The sequence below is a fragment of the Podarcis erhardii genome, assembly GCF_964252035.2.
Source record: "Podarcis erhardii genome assembly, chromosome: 2".
Classification (NCBI taxonomy): domain Eukaryota; kingdom Metazoa; phylum Chordata; class Lepidosauria; order Squamata; family Lacertidae; genus Podarcis; species Podarcis erhardii.
In genome coordinates, this window is record NC_138498.1 from 53,017,383 (window position 1) to 53,034,628 (window position 17,246).

At 43.4% G+C, this 17,246-nt stretch overlaps 1 protein-coding gene across 1 annotated transcript in view; it reads right to left on the reverse strand.

Moving 5' to 3' along the window:
* Positions 1-81: 81 nt before the first annotated feature.
* BOD1 (biorientation of chromosomes in cell division 1) overlaps positions 82-17,246 on the reverse strand; it is a gene marked incomplete at its 5' end in the record, with an annotated part of 57,945 nt that continues 40,780 nt past the window's right edge. The window contains one exon of the mRNA XM_081852156.1: positions 82-106. Coding sequence (XP_081708282.1) covers positions 97-106 — 10 coding nt within the window. The 3' untranslated portion in view covers positions 82-96. The remainder of the gene's footprint in view (positions 107-17,246) is intronic.

Sequence of the window (17,246 nt, forward strand, 5' to 3'; positions counted from 1 at the left end):
GTGGGACAGAGGTGAAGCAACAATAGTGACTCTTAACTTTGAGCAGTAGGCTACATTCCAGCTGGACGAAAGCTGTACATCTCATAGATTGGAACCTCATTCATGCCTGTAAGACATGCAAGGAAAACATTTGTAAAGCATATTCAGTCATGTGGCAACCCACCACCACATGGTGCAGGTATAGGAAGGTTACCAGACGTCCCAGTTTCCTGGGGACAGTCCCTGGATTTAGAAATCAGTCCCCAGACAAAATCCTATCATCCCTAATGAAGTTGAAAAGTGTCCCTAGATTCACTGAAAAATATCTGTAACCTTAAGGTATAGCTCAGACACAAGTTTACTTCTCAATGAGAAGCAGCCATCTTAAGATAAAGGATACATCAAGGGATGGTATAGGAAACTTGTGGCAAGGGAGGAAATACTGGTTGAAACGTGAGGTCAGATTCAGGTTAATGTCTCTGTTTTTTTTATAAAGGAGATGATAATGAAGAACAAAAGGCTAGGATTAGTTTTTAAAATAAACTTCCTAAGCACTTGTGGTTCCTACCACAACCTTATTCATTTAATTGAGAAATGAACTCCACTGTGTTGTATGGAGCTTACTTATGCGAGGAAGCATTGCCCACTCCCCTCTGACCTCATTGGCCACGCCCTGTGACCTTGGTGCCATGTCTCCCGGACAACCTAGCAGCCCCACTAGGTCTGTTGGGTACTGGTTGCCTCTATATTTTAAATATTCATTTGTATGGACCTTTATGTATGTCACCCTTCAACATAGTTCATACCCTGCAACATTTCTCCGATGAAAATGGGGGCTTCCCTATTCCCTATTGATAATATTGCTATTTATACCCCACACATCTTACTGGGTTGCCCCAGCCACTCTGGGCAGCTTCCAACATATATAAAAACATAATTAAACATAAAAAAACTTCCCAATACAGGATTGCTTTCAGGCAGCTAGAGGGTCAGATAATGCCACACCTTTCAACATTTATCCAATGTAAATAGGGACATCTGAAGGAAAAGTGGGACATTCCAGGGATGTCCCTGGAAAATAGACACATTTGGAGGGTCTGCATGGCTTACATAATCAAAATATAATAAGCCATTAAAATACAATTAAAATAGGACACATAGGCGACAGTGGCTATAAAAGCAGAAATGTTTACTCCTATATAGGATATAATCTTTGTAAATCACCCCCTCTCTCCATGCACACACAAACTGAAATTTAGACTTTAAATGGTGTCATACTTTATAGACGACCCCTAATTTCTGTGAGAGTATATGGGAGAACTACAGAAGCACTTCTCCCTCAGTTCCAAGGAGCCTGGGAACATTTGCAAACGCTGGCAACAGGAGAGACTGAACTATAGAAGCTTCCTTTTCAGCAGCAGGGAGGGGAAAAAATGCCTTCCCCTCCTCTTTGGCAAATTATAAATGTTGCACTTGGCTATTTCTCTGCAGGGGAAAGGGGGGGGGGTCAACCAAATCTAATTAAAGTAGCCTCGGATGAATGGCTGTTCTGTCTGATAACCCCTTGCCAGCATCTCTTCAGGTGCTTTCTCACTGCTCATTTGCAGAAGTTGATGCTTATCACCTGTGCTGGGGGAGGGGAGCGGGGGCTCAGAGCAGCTGCAGCCGTGGTGCCTGGTGTCTGGCTCGCAAGCGCTTGCCTGACACTTATTTCGTCATACTCCGCTTGTTGGCCTTGGGTCAGGCCAGGGCTCCCCTTGGGAACCATTGTAATGAAAGGCCCTTCACATCATCCACACAGCTGTACAAACTGCGGCCACCTTAGCCCTCTTGTCTGCTCTGGAATGTGGCTGGGATTTGGGAGGCTGTGTCTGAGCGCAGCCTTTCGGATTTGGCCTTTGGAAAGACCGGGTGATTCCTTTCAGTCTTCCTTATCCGATCTCTGCAAAGGATTAGGCTGAGCTTTTCAGATGGTGTAAAAAAAGAGAGCAGGCGGGCAGCTCTAATTCAGAGGGTTGAATGAGCTGTTTCAGTCCTGCCACATCCTGCTGTACACATGTGAGCAGGGGTGAACATGAGGTGGGCCGACGGCTCGGGTTCGGAGGGAACATTGGACGGTGTAATTTAGGGTCAGCAAATTGTGATAGTACTAGCATTCATATTCCACGTATATTCCCTAGAACTCCTCTTTTAGGATGGCACCATCTGTTGCCGTAAAGCAAGGGTGGCCAACGTGGTGCCCTCCAGTTGCTGCTGGACTACAACTCCCATCATCCCTCCCTGAGTCTAATTCCCCCGCTCCCTGACTTGACAGTTGGAAAAGGGGAAACTGCAAAGAAAATATATAGGTCTGGAGGCCCACCTATCTCCATGCTGTTGCTGTTGCAAAAGAGACCAAGCAGGAGGGGTGTGTCTGTGTGTGATTATGGAGGAGACGGGTCTGGGTGGATGGGGTTTTGCATCTCAGTTTTGAACCTCTGTTAGGGAAAATGTTAAGTTTAGCCTTTGTGGGGTCCTGCTGTTGCGTGCTGCTGGCATGGGACCAGCAGAGGTTTTGTACCCTTAAGCGTGTGCTACAGTGCTGAACCATACACCACCAACCTGCCTTAACAAAATGAACATCAGAAATGGCAATATTCAAAAAACTGCAGGAGACCATTTCAGTCTTCCAAGACACTTTACCATTGACCTGAAAGTTGCCATTCTCCAGCAAAGGGGGACACATTTCAGTGGGACACATTAATTGGCTAAATTGGAACTTGTAGAGAAATTGGATTCTGGTTGTTCAGGCTTGACTCCGGACAATGGTTTCTTGTGCTTCTGCAGGTGTTAATTAACATAGCAAAAGAGCATAAGAAGAGCCTGCTAGATCAGGCCAATGGTTCATCTACCCAGCATCCTCTTCTCACAGTGGCCATCCAGGAGCCCTTAGGAAACCTGCAAGCAGGATTTGGGCACAAGAGCACTCTCCCCACCTGTGGCTTCCAGCAACTGGTTTTCAGAAGCATTACTTTCACCAACTGAGGAGAGAGAGCATAGCGGTCATGGTTAGTAGACATTGATAGCCCTCTCCTCCATGAATTTGTCTAATCCTCTTTTAAAGTTACAGATAGGTAGCCGTGTTGGTCTGCCATAGTCAAAACAAAACAAATTCCTTCCAACTAAGACCAACTAAGTCAGTTCTTGGTATGAGCTTTCGTGTGCATGCACACTTCTTCAGATACCTTCTTCAGAGGATATTCTTCAGATATCCTCTTTTAAAGGATATCATAGTATAATAATAATAATAATAATAATAATAATAATAATAATAATAAAGAATACCCCACCAATCTGACTTACAGCATATATAAAAACATAATAAAACTATAGGCTTTGTTGTCCTGAATCTTCCAACATTCAGCTATATTGGATGTCCACGAGTTCTAGTGTTATGAGAGAGGGTTAAAAATAGTCACTACTATAAAATAAAATAAAAAAATGCTCAATGAACAGGTTGCCTGGAAGTGCCCTGTGTCAGACAGCACTAAGTAATTGCTGCTGTTGTGAATGGCCACTGTGCTTATCTTCAGCTTTACTGAAGATAATTTTTTGTCACAGACGGTACTTACAAGCTTGTATGTACACCAAACATCTGATGAAGTTACAAAAGCTTAAGCGTGATTAATCTGTAATTCTTGACAGTTCCACAAGACCCGTGGCTGTTTTTGAGGCAAGAGACTAATGGCCAAATTGGAAATGATGTTAATTGAATGCAATTAACATCTAGGTTTTTGAAAAGAATTAAATAGCACCCCTTTCAGAGCAAACAAAAGCTTTAGCGGCTGGTTTTTATTGGGACTCCCTCTCCACTCCCTGCTATTTGGGTGCTGTTGTTCCAGGGCCCCTGCAGCTATTTAAATTTTAAAAAATGAGAGCACCACTTGCATCCACACAATTAAATTCTCACTTGATGCTAATATGCCTACCACTCTGGAAGTTAGCTCCATCAAAGCCACTTTTGATCAGCAAAGGGTATGACATTTTGGCTTTAATAAATCTGGCACTTTTGATTTCTTTCATTAACTCATAGCTGATTTCATTACCAGGCCTGGCAAAATTACAGTCTTGAAGTTGCGAGCAGAAAGTGCAACTTGATTCCACTCCAAGCTGAGGAAGAAGGAAAATGTGATGGTTATGGTCTTCAAACTAGCAATTGCTTGATTAAGTCTGAGTTTATCTTTCTTATCTCGTCTCCCCTCCCTTCCCCTGCTGGGCCCCTGGCAACATGTGGCTCTGTCAGACACTCAGCCCCAGTTCTGCAGGGAAATTTACGGTTTGTGTTTGACAGTGGCCATCCATTACGCTTCTGTGCAGCTGTTCATGTGAAGACAACTTTAAACTCTTCCAGAAATTGCTTGCATTCATCTGCAGGCATTCCTTGCTGGACCAGGAATGCAGGAAGCTAACTGCCTCCTCTTCCCTGGCAAAGAAGACCAAGCTTCTGTCCCTTGCATCACTACAATTGTTCATTGACAAGGAGGGACGTGGAGAATACTCTGTCATCCTGGGGGCTGCACCCTTCAGAACAGAACTGCCTTACGGAGAGTCAGATCACAGCTCCATCCAACTCAGTTTTGTCTGCACTGACTGGCAGCGACACTCCAGGATTGCAGTCAGGGGCCTTTCCCAGCCCTTCCTGGATATCTTGGGGATTGAAGCTGGAGGCTTTTGCTTGCAAGGCAGATGCTCCACTGCTGAGCTACGGTCGTTCCCCATTGGCATCTCCAGTTCAGGGATCTCCTTTCAGCCTGACATCAGATGGCTTTTATAATGTAACACCCATGTTTGTTTTTATGCAATTCAGAAAAGGCACACAACTACATATTCTTATGGTGCTCTCATACCCAAGCACACACTTGAAGTTACATTATTGGTGAGGCAATATTTAGACAACTGATTTCTCTCCACTACAGTGGTACCTCAGGTTAAGTACTTAATTCGTTCTGGAGGTCCGTTCTTAACCTGAAACTGTTCTTAACCTGAAGCACCACTTTAGCTAATGGGGCCTCCCACTGCTGCCGCACCACCGGAGCACGATTCCTGTTCTTATCCTGAAGCAAAGTTCTTAACCTGAAGCACTATTTCTGGGTTAGCAGAGTCTGTAACCTGAAGCGTATGTAACCCGAGGTACCACTGTATAAGATTATTTTTGAAGTTGCTTGGGGTTTCTGTGATGCAAAGATACGAAAGCCACAGTGAACACTTCTAGTATGCTCCCATACTACCACATGAAAACTTGGGGTTAGGAAGCCCAGTATATATTGCACTTGGATCTTAAACTACTTTGTGCCTTATAGTTTCAAAATTTTCAAATGGAAAGGTATGTTTTGTATGTGATGATGATGATGATGATGATGATAGTAATAATAATAATAATAATTTATATCCCGCCCTCCCCAGCCGAAGCCGGGCTCATAGCGGCTAACAACAGTAAAATAATACAGCATTCTAAAATCAATTCATTATAAAGTATTGATAGTTGATGCATGACATTCCTTATTGCAGTTGTTTTCAAAATTTCTACATTCAGGGATGACTTTGTACACTGACATCTGCCAGGGGACCTTCTTCATTAGAGTTTTAAAAGAGAGGTTGGGTGGCTGTCTTCCAGGGATTCTTTAGCTGTGATTTCTATATCGCATTGGGGTCTCTTCCAACTCTACAATTCTGTGGAAGTCTAGGGATCTTCCACAGAATCTGCTTCTGGGGATTCTGGGGCATTCTCTAGGACACATTACTCAATGACCCACTGTGAACAGGTCCACAGCCAGGATTCCCCTATGGCGGAAGTGGTAGTCTTTCAATATTGAGCAAACTTTCATAAGCTTCTAAAGAGTTCCCTAGAAAACAGTTATAAAGCCAATGATATTTCTTACCTGACCATTATCTGATGGAAACCAGCCAAGACAGCAACCCTAAAGCCAGCCCAAAGTCAGCTGAGGAGCAGAAATGCCACTTTGCCCCACCGTGTGTCTGTGGAAAACTTTGTGGGGGTAGACATCCATTCAATGGCAGTTAACCCACCATTGGTGAGGGCCAAAATGGAGCATGCTGGGGCAGCCAAACACCTGCCGCCTCCCTCATTCTCCTGGTATGCCCCAAACAATGTCCAAAAGTTGGTGTGGTCAATAACTGACCAGAATGGGAGGAAAAGTAGAACAAAGAGAACCAGGGAGAAAAGGGAAGGAAAATATCACCCCACCATCACCAATACCTCCCATTCTGGCTGCAGCAAGGTTTAGTCAGTGGTGGTTTCTCTGCCACCACCAGATCGTTCTCTAAAACTTGCAGCCTGTCCACGATTAACCATTTTAATAGCGCCTTTTCAGTATCCAACCATTTTTAAAAAGATTCCTAGCTTATTTGGAATCTGGAAGATTTCGCTTGCAAGGGAGCTGAGATTTCCAGTGAGCAGATGGGAACAAAACTAACTGGCATTTCTGAAGTTTATTTTTATATAATCTTTCATTCTTTTTATATACATTTGGAGCTTTCCTTATGGCAGCCCTTTCTACACTCAGGAGGTGATGACAGTATACGAGAAATCAATATTCATAAGCACTTGGGGTAGATCATGATAAAAGTAAGCATGATTCAGCAAAAATGGAAGCACTTTCAATGAGTGAAAATAAGTCTCACAAGGCCAAACTACACATTATGTTAAATGTATGGTTTGACATCATGTGAGTCTTCCCCCATCCTCAAATTAAATAGCTGTGGTGGGTGGGGTAGGTGGGAGTCAGGATTGGATTGTTGTAAGGAGGAGTGATGTGAGCATTGTTATGTATTCAGTGGTATATGTTTGCCTCAGCTTGAGTTTGGACTAAGGATTCTGAGCTCCTGTGTTCTGATCCGATACATGATGTCCAATCACAGAACATTTCAGGATTTGGGCCTCTGCCATTGACCCTTGAACTCTGAGTCGTGATTCGCAGCTTGGAACTTTAGACAACCAATCACGTTGGGAGTGGCCCAGGCTTTCAGGATTGTATATAAGCAGTTGCTTTGCCCGTTTCCCAGTTATGTAGTTCAATCAAGGTTCTTGCTGTTATCACCGTGTTTTGCCTCATGGGAACCCACCTACACTTCAGGCATGTCCGGTGATATATTCTTTCTGGTCTTATGGTCAGTATCCAAGCCTGTGCAGAGGGAGGCACAGCTGGGTACATTTGCCCCAGGCCTTGGAGGGCTAAGTTGACCAGGGCCCCCCACCAGGGACCAGCTGCTTTTTTGTTTGAGTTTCTAACTTTATTCTAACAAGACTCCTGCCCCAGGCCTCAGACAAGCTCTGCATGGGCCTGTCAGTATCAGTTTTGTACTAGTGGAATCCTTGATACTTGCTGATGTCCGTGCACTTTTAAATTATACTCTCGTAGTATGGGGATTAATGGCAGGACAACAAAAGGGTATTTAGTGAACACTGTTGGTTGCTAAAACACTTATACTTCGAGTTGGAAGGATAAACAGTCACTATCTATTATGCAATAATCTGACCTTGCTGCATGTGAACAAATCTATTATAAATGTCACTCTTTTCTGAATACCTATCTGGAGAGGTAGATGACCTGTATCAGCATATATGTTTAAATTAAAATGGGTGTCTTGATAGCTATTGGATTTTTGATGTGAGCTGGTGTGTTGTTCCTCCCTCTTTTCTACCTCCCTGTTTTTGTTTTCTTTTTTTTTCTTTCAGACTTATGTATATTAAACAAACAGAATCTGAGGGAAAGCCTTTTTTGGGGGGGGGGACCATTCTCAATAGAAAATTCCACCACAAGCAGCTATTTGGCCTAGGAATGAAGCCTTGTCATTGGAGGTGGATCTCCAAACAAAGCCATTGGAGGGGGGAGGCTTCTCCAGGAGGGAACTACCAATGACTGAGACCTATAGAATAGGAGGAGGAGCACCATGGTGGTGTGACACTCTTTCTCAAGTATGCACCGACTCCCAACAAATTATGGGAACTGTCTGTTGCAGTGGCTCTCCATGGCATATTATTGCCACCACCACTCCTGTGTTTCTCTTGTCTCCCCACAAAGCCATTCGACCTGCACAGAGGCAAAGGCTCTTCTCAGCTCCAGTGCTATGGAAATCACAAGCAAAATGTGCAGCAGCAGTAGCAGGGACAGGTGGGAAGCCAACTCTCTCTCTGTGGAATTCTAGCAGGGCTCCTGTGCCTACTCAGATTGTATGGCTGGTGGCAGTCTTTCATTTATGTACTTCATTTCGAAAATTTATAAACCGCTTGCTCAAAAGAATATTTTTGGGACAGATCAATTCATTGCTATCTGTTAGTGAGAACGCCTTATCATTAATCCAGATGTGCCATGACTTGTTACCAGGAAATAGAACATTACACAGAGAGCACTTGTGCAGAAACTGGAGGGCAGTTCCTTAAAGCAAGGTTGTCTGAGGCTACAACATTCATTTAATGCATCGTTTGCTGTTCCTTTTGAGAGTTATAAACCACAGTGGGATGTAATTGACCTGTAAGGTAAAAGGTAAAGGTACCCCTGCCCGTAAGGGCCAGTCGTGTCCAACTCTAGGGTTGTGCGCCCATCTCACTTAAGAGGCCGTGGGCCAGCGCTGTCCGGAGACACTTCCAGGTCACGTGGCCAGCGTGACGAAGCTGCTCTAGCGAACTGGCACCAGCGCAGCACACGGAAATGCCGTTTACCTTCCTGCTATAAAGCGGTACCTATTTATCTACTTGCACTTAAGGGTGCTTTCGAACTGCTAGGTGGGCAGGAGCTGGGACCGAACGACGGGAGCTCACCCCGCCGCAGGGATTCGAACTGCCGACCATGCGATTGGCAAGTCCTAGGCACTGAGGTTTTACCCACAGTGCCACCCGCGTCCCAATTGACCTGTGCTGCAAACTAATATTGACAAATAAACAGTGAATCTCTTTCGTCAGGGTTCCTTGTTTTTGCATGCGTTCATACTTGCTCATTTTTCTAGTCAGCACTCTGTTGATTTGTTAGCCAACATTTTCCTTCTTGAACCATCATTCAGTTAAGGCCTCTAAAATATCCAAGAACATTAACATCTAATCTCATGCCGGACTGTGTGCAACTGGTATCAAAGGTGTACCCCGCGTTCACCACGTGTGCTGTGGGTTCTTGTATAATTAATGCAAATTATATGCTCATATAAATATGTGAAATAACCACATTCTTCTGGCTCAAACACTGGCCATCTGGCCTCGAGCAAACTGCTCACACAGAAACAGAGCATCATTTGAAACTTCCAATGCCTCTGAATAATTTCTGAAGAAGGTTATCCATTTCCCTGGAAACTTAAAACTTAGCGGAGCTGTTAAGTGTGCTCGTTGACACATTGAGTGCCATCCAGAGCGAAGAAGAATGCCCACTCTGTGCTACTTGGTTAGTTCAGTCCTGACAGAGGTTTACACTTCTTTAACAAGAATGGAAAGGACAATAAATAGGCACTTCTCACCTTGTCATCGCAGTTGCACCACTGCTATATCTCAGTAAATTCAGTTACAGATAGGTAGCCGTGTTGGTCTGCCATGGTCAAAACAAAATAAATAAACAAAATAAACAAAATAAAAAAATTCCTTCCAGTAGCACCTTAAAGACCAACTGAGTTAGTTATAGGTATGAGCTTTCGTGTGCATGCACACTTCTTCAGATACACTGAAACAGAAGTCACCGGACCTTTCTATATAGTGAGAAGGTGGGGAGGGGTATTACTCAGAAGGGTGGTGGGAATGGGTGATTGGCAGATGGCTGCGATGAGCCTGTTGACGACTCTTAACGACTGCAATAGGTCTAACAGGAAAAAGCAAGGGGTGAGAAGGTGAAAAATGGCTTTGTCATGTATAATGAGATAAGAATCCAATGTCTTTGTTCAAACCAGGTCTCTCTATAGTTTTAAGTTTGGTGATAAGTTGCAATTCAGCAGCTTCTCTTTCCAGTCTATTTCTGAAATTCCTTTGTAATAGAACAGCTACTTTGAGATCTTGTATAGAATGTCCTGGGAGATTGAAGTGTTCTCCTACTGGTTTTTCTGTCTTGTGGTTCCTGATGTCGGATTTATGTCCGTTTATTCTTTGGCGTAAGGTCTGGCCTGTTTGTCCAATATAGAGAGCTGAAGGACACTGTTGGCATTTTATGGCATACACAATGTTAGACGATGAGCAATTAAATAGTCCCGAGATGGTATGTGTGATGTTGTTGGGGCCAGTAATGGTGTTGTCCGGGTGTATGTGGCAGCAAAGTTGGCATCTGGGTTTATTGCAGGCTCTGGTGCCAGTGTCCGTGTTAGGTCTGGTTGTAGTGTTATTGTGGGTTAGGAGTTGTTTAAGACTGGGTGGCTGTCTGTAGGCAATGAAAGGTCTTCCTCCCAGAGCTTGAGAAAGAGAACTGTCATTGTCCAGGAGAGGTTGTAGATCTCTGATGATGCGTTGTACTGTTTTAACTTGGGAGCTGTATGTGATGACTAGAGGTGTTCTGTTATTTTCTTTTTTGGGTCTGTCTTGCAGCAAGTTCTCTCTGGGTATCAGTCTGGCTCTGTTGATCTGTTGTCTAACTTCATCTGCTGGGTATTTTATGCTCTTGCAGTAGAAGAGCATATGTTCCTGGTTGTTGTTTTCTGTGATGTCTCTTTCCAGGTGGAATTCTTGAGCCATCACTTCCCATGAGAGTTTTATGCCATATACACTGGTAAGGAAAAGAGGAGCAAGGAATCCTCTCAAAAGTCAGCAGCAGCACAAATCAATTATGTGGCACACTTTTAAAGAGAGAGAACTTTATAACAACACTGATCAGCAAGTAAATATTATTCCCATTTTATAAAGAGTCTGAAAGATGGTGATGTGCCCAAGGATGTTCTCCTGGGGGCACTGGTAAATAATATATAGCTAAAGCTGGGACAAGATATTACAAAAAACATTGAATTCCTTCAGGTATGTTGACTACTTGGACTCTTTACGAACTGGTTACAATAGATGTTGCAAAACAACAACTCCCATCATCCTTGAGCATTGCCCATTCTGCTGGGAGCCAATGGTGTGGAGACGTTTAAGTTCCCCTTCCCTCCCACTAGTCATAGGAAGCTGCCTTACACCAAGTCAGATCATTGGTCCACTTAGCTCAGATGACCTTCCCCAGCCTCCTGACTTGAATCTTCTGTTGCTATTTTAATTGTGGCATTGTTTTAATGGGCTAGTTTTATTTTACATTTTAATTGCGGGTGTCTAATTTAACGTTTGGGTGAACTGGTTTTATTGCATATTTTAAATTATGTGCATTTATATTTTTTGTAATGTCTTTTATTCTTGTAAGCCACTTAAAAGTCACAATGGCAATTAAGCAGTATGATAATGATAAAAATAATGTTATAAAGTGCATTGCTGATCCGTAATATAACTCAACTCTTCTCTCTCCCACAGCTATTTTGCATTATCCAGTGAAGTTGATCTGTTTCTGCCTGTTTGCTTTATTTGTCATGTGGCGCTGGTAAAGCTCAGTGGGGCGATTGACAGAACAGCCGTGCTGGCAGGAGGAATGCCCAGACAGTTCCTGAAGAGCACCATTCATATATGTAGAGGTACAGGGCGTATTTTTCCTTGAATGCAGGGTCTGTGTGGGTGCACTGCATGTGTTCCTGGGAAAGCTGTCTGAGTAGCTGACGCATCCCAATTATACTTATGTTCTTGAGGAAGAACTGAGCATCTGTGAAGGTCCACTGAGAAAGTTAAAAATACCATGCTGGTCTCCTCTGCCAAATGAAAGCACACAGATGTTTCCAGTATCAGAGGGTTAATGTTTTGGCAGAAAGTCCAGTCTCCAGAAGCAGAAAGAGATGGCCTAAGGCATCCTGGAGTCTGAGGCAAAGAATGCAAATGTTGCCACGCCACACCACTCTTGTGGGGAGAAAATGCAAAGTGACAAAGCAACAGGGATCTCTACTGATCCCCACGGAGTTCACCAGGGCTTACTCCCAAGTAAATGGACACAAAGGATTGCAGCCCAAATGACCGGTCATTTTCTGTCCTTTTGCAATGGCCCTAAATGTTCTGCCTTAGGGAGGGTAATCAAAACAATCTAAGGGAATGGATCAACTTTGGTACAAAGGAAGGTGGAAATGGTTGGGACTTTTTAGAGCAGAAACAAGACAATTAAGCGGGAATATTGTAGAGGTTTGAAATATGGGCTCCAAGAGTATATAATTAGAAGGAATCTGAAAATATGATGGGGTTGTCCAGTCTATAGGCAGGAGGGCTTTTGATAAAACAGAAATACTCCTTTGAACAATGCATGAGAACCAGTGGGGCGTAATGGTTGGAATGTCAGAATCTTGATAGCTGGGTTCAAATCCTATTCCACCATTAAGCACACAGTGCTACCTTGGGCTAGTCACTGCTTCTCACCCTAGCCCACTTCATGGGGTTTGTTGTGAGGATAAAAGGGGTGTGGGCTGAGAGAACCATGTATGTTGCTCTGGCTGAATTCTTTAGAGAAAGATGAGATAAAAATGTAAGGCGTAAATTACAGTTGCTGTAAGACATCAACGTAAATTTCTTTTTTAGAAAAATGCTTGGAGAATAGTTAAACTCATGGATCCTTCCATGCCCAAGCATCTAACTTTTGCCATTATCATGCCCTAACTGTGAACTTTCTGGGCAGCCGGACCCTGTCTGAAGGCTGGGTTACACAAGCAACCACTGCGCTGACCCATTGTGTCAACCATTATGCTGCTTTTTTCTGCGGCTTATGAGCCTAACCCTCAAAACAACAGGCCCTGGCCATTTGTCAGGCTGTGGATACCCAAAGACTTCTGAATAATGGGACTTGCAGTTATCAGGAGACTTGTTTGTTGAGCTGGGCAACAGGAAAAGGAATTAAAGACGGACAATTAGAAGTGGCAGATTTGCTTGGCAAACTGAGCATCACCAAAGGAGCTTTTTCTGTATATTTTGGGTGGTGGAATGGCAAGTCAGCTCAACCACCATGAGGTGCCTTCCGCCCATCCAAGAACCACACACTATTTATGAGAAAATTGGATGCTCTAAGTCAGGAGCAAAAGCTCTTCCCTTTTGTACTCTGGCTCTTTGCCAGTCTTCTGTAGCATATCACACAGGCCATTCCTTTTCCTTACTGGCTTTCATTAATGCCACTTTTGTAGAGGCACAAAGGCCAGCCCAAGAAGGAGGAAAGTGGGCAATTCATGACATTTTGACTACTGTGTCATGGAACCAAACTGTACAAGCAAATGGGCAAATAATCTGATCCCTGGCTCCTGAGGCAAATAGAAATAAAATACCGCTTGAATAAAAACTTGATTCTTCTGGCTTTGGAGAGTCCTAACTCAAACAGACTCAGTCAGCCCACTTATTTTTAGAGTGAGTATTCTCAAGCCCTTGGGCTATGGAGCCTCTATAAACCAAGATGAAAATTTCCACTTCTTCAGATGTAACACTCCTCGACCTTGAGCCAGTCACAGTCTCTCATGGATGACCTGCAAAGTTAGTACAACTGTCCATCTTTCTCCTAAAGCACAAGAGCCGATCCATGTAGGGTATGCCTCACATCTTCTTTCACATTGGGAGGCACTCATTTGAAATTGCCCAAGTGTGAAAATAGCTTCCCCTTGCCAACAGCTCACCACATCACAGAGATGCATTTCTGAAACTTCAACCCTTACCTGGGAGCAAGGCCTGGGGAACTTCCTCTAAGTTAACATGCAGCAAATGGATCAGGCTGTATTTTATGTTTTATTTCCTCCATGGCACACCCCTAACTTTTGTTTATCACCCTTTCCTACTCTGATCTGAATTAATATCTTGTAAATGAGCCATTTCTCCTTTCCCACATCCTTGGCAATAGCTCTTCTGTAGAGTCCATGCACTGCATGCAGAAAGTTCCACATCCCACCCCAAAAATCTCCAGGTAGGGCTTGACAAGGATCTTGTCTGAAATCCTGGAGAGCCGCTTCCCCTCAGCAGAGTTAGGCAAATCTGTCAATTTCAATTTCTCTTTCTCCATTTCTTTCTGGGGCTTTTCTACAGTCTGAAGTTCAATGCTCCACATTTCCACATCAGTGTGCAATTTTTTTTAAAGCATGAAAATTAATCACCATTTTGATGCAAATTTTGCTAAATATATCCATTTTAATGCGATTTTGCCCAACATGTACATTTTTGCAAAACAATTCCCCATAAAAATGCTGAATTTCTGTATATTATTTTGATTAATATTTGTATTTTTATCAACACTTTACCCCAGTATATGCATCTTTGTACATATTACATAGCTGGGAACTGCATTGCAAAATTCAGAAAACTGCAAATTTTGAAGAAAGGCTGCTTTTCAGGAAGTGTGAATTAGGCAGATTCTTCTTTAAATGTGAACATAATTAAATTCATCCCCTACCCATACCAGTCAGTGGGAAGATAAATCTGATTCCAATAAACCAAAGATCTGACTCAGTATTAAGAAGCTTCCTATGTTCTTTGGAAGATGAGTGCTCCCCTCTCACCAACTCAAGAGTACAGTGGTACCTCCGGTTGCACACGGGATCTGTCCCGGAGCTCCAGTCAGATCCTGAGCTGTGTGTATCCGGAGGTGCCACTTCTGCGTATGTGTCTGGCACGGTTTAACGCTTCTGCGTGTGTGGCGAAACCCAGAAAAATACTTCTGGGTTTGCCGCGCACGTATCCCAAAGGATACATAACCAGAGGTGAATGTAAGTAGAGGTACCACTGTACACATTTACCCCTTCAGAGCCTATCTGCAAGTGAGAAAGGTTACTTCCCTTTTACACCACATAACGAAAAACATTTGGGTCAAAGCAGTGTTGTTGTGTTCTCCCCACCCCACATCATCCAGAAAAGCCATACAGAACTGCATGCATGCAGAAGCATAGGCCACTGCCTCCAATAACACCAAGAGCTAGGCTGCAGTAACCAGCGGTGCCACTTGGCAAGATGGACAGGGGCACTGGCAGGGGCAAGGCGCATTGTGGAAAAACACTGGTATCCTTAAGCATGTGAGAAAAGGGGCATCACAGTTTCATCAGTCTGAAATCAATCCAGAACTGAAACACGGGTGGTGGAATGGTAGAACCTCATCAGCTATAAGAAAGCAGCAAGAGCAGCTATAAATCAAAATGACGAGGGGCTACACATGTACAGAAGGCCCCGCTGTGGATAATGCCTGCTCACATTATTCTTTGCCGCAGTCATTGCTGCCAGCCTCTTGCATTCCTATGAGTTGGTTTTTTTTTTAAAAAAAGAAAAACTCTTCAAAAACAATAAGCATAATAATGAGATTCCAAATGCCAAGCAAATTTTGCACGTCCTCGATTTGGTGGTTCCCCCTGTGCTTCTTTCTCCCTCCCTGCCCCATCTGTGCTCCTCAGTGCCTTTGCCCCTTTAAGAAAGAAGTGCCTGTGGGATTCTTCACTTGTGAAGCTTTTAGAGCATGATTAATTGGTAATCAGTGGCACGGTTCCCTTAGTACATAGTGATCCCGCTCTAAAATGCAAAAGGGCACTGTGCTATCAGTGTTGTTTCTCATGTGGTGCCAGCTTGCTCGGGGCGCTTGTTCTCAAAGGGTTATGAGCCAATATAAATTCCTGAAGCTCCATGGGAGAGAATCCTTTTGTTTGTTACTTTCTTTGCCCTTTGCTATCAACAAATGGTACCCCTCCACACACAAGCAGAAATGCATACACACCCTGGCATTTACAGCCTCTAAGGACACAGAACTTGCGCTTCCCTCCACATTTATCCAAGGTCTCCATCATGTCTGCATGGCTTCCTGCCAAAGGAAGACTACAGAGGCCTTACAACCGGGCCTGAAGGAGACAGTCTTGCTGTGAGTCTGATCCCACGTGCTTTGCAGTCTTCGGGATTGTATACGCAAGTGCATTTTTTGGAAAGTCTCGTAAACTCTTAAGCAAAATGGGTAAAAGTCTTTGTACGGGTGGACAACAAGGACAGCATAGGACTCCAGAGGCTAGGAAAGGTCTCATTTCTGAGGCCTAAAATCCTCAAGGCAAAGCAATAATGGAGATGGTGGGCTTCATGGTCAATGGGAACCTGAAGTGGTAGGGATGGAGGAGAAATCTAGTTCTGTTCATATTTTAATGCAACCCTACCCACTTCACACTTGTTGAAGACATATGTCAGTCAAAACACAGCTATCTTTTGAAATTCACACTTCTTTGAACTAAAACTAGTGGATTTTAGGGGATTTAGGTGGATTTTAGAGGAAAGTATGCACAAAAATCCCTATATTAGTGAAACTAACGTTTAAAATGCATTGTGTTAGAGAACATTGCTGGCAAAAAAAGAGTATATTAATGAGGACTTTAAAAAAGAAAATCGAACTCGTGTGGAAAGGTGGCAAACTAAATATAAGATTGAAAAACACACACACAAAGAAACTGAGAAAAACTGAAATTAACAAATACACTCATTCCTAGGAGATCAACAAGTTTTTGGAGGTATCACAGCCACAGTAGCCAAAGACTCAATCCAGGGCAACAAAGTACTCTTAGAACAATGTACCAGGACCAGTAAAGGCAAAGGTGGAAATAGATCCCTTTTACAAGAGAAAGGAAGGATGTGGCTATTCATCAGTAGTGTTTTCCAGTCTCTTACTTTCCCACTTGGATGTTTAAGGCATCCACAGTATTCAGTGAGGCTTACTCTCAAAAACGTGTGCACAAGATTTCAGTCATAGTTATGCCTATTTATTAGGCATTTCACAATACAGTGGTACCTCAGATTAAGTACTTAATTCGTTCCGGAGGTCCATACTTAACCTGAAACTGTTCTTAACCTGAAGCACCACTTTAGCTAATGGGGCCTCCTGCTGCCGCCGCACCGCCAGAGCACGATTTCTGTTCTCATCCTGAAGCAAAGTTCTTAACCCGAGGTACTATTTCTGGATTAGCGGAGTCTGTAACCTGAAGCGTATGTAACCTGAGGTACCACTGTACTGGAGTATTGCGATATGGATTATAATAAGAAAAGGATTTTAAACAAATGTTAAGTTGGGTTTTCTTAGTTCACTAGTTTAGTTTTAGTTAGTTGTAAAGTGGCAGCAAAGAAACCTTCACGTGGGCAGAAGTCTTACAAAGACTGAAAAAAGAAAACCAAATCTAAAGCAGAATACGAACATTGCAATAACGTGTACAGCACTGATACTGCCTGCTCCCTCCTTCCACTTACTACCCATTGTTAACAACAG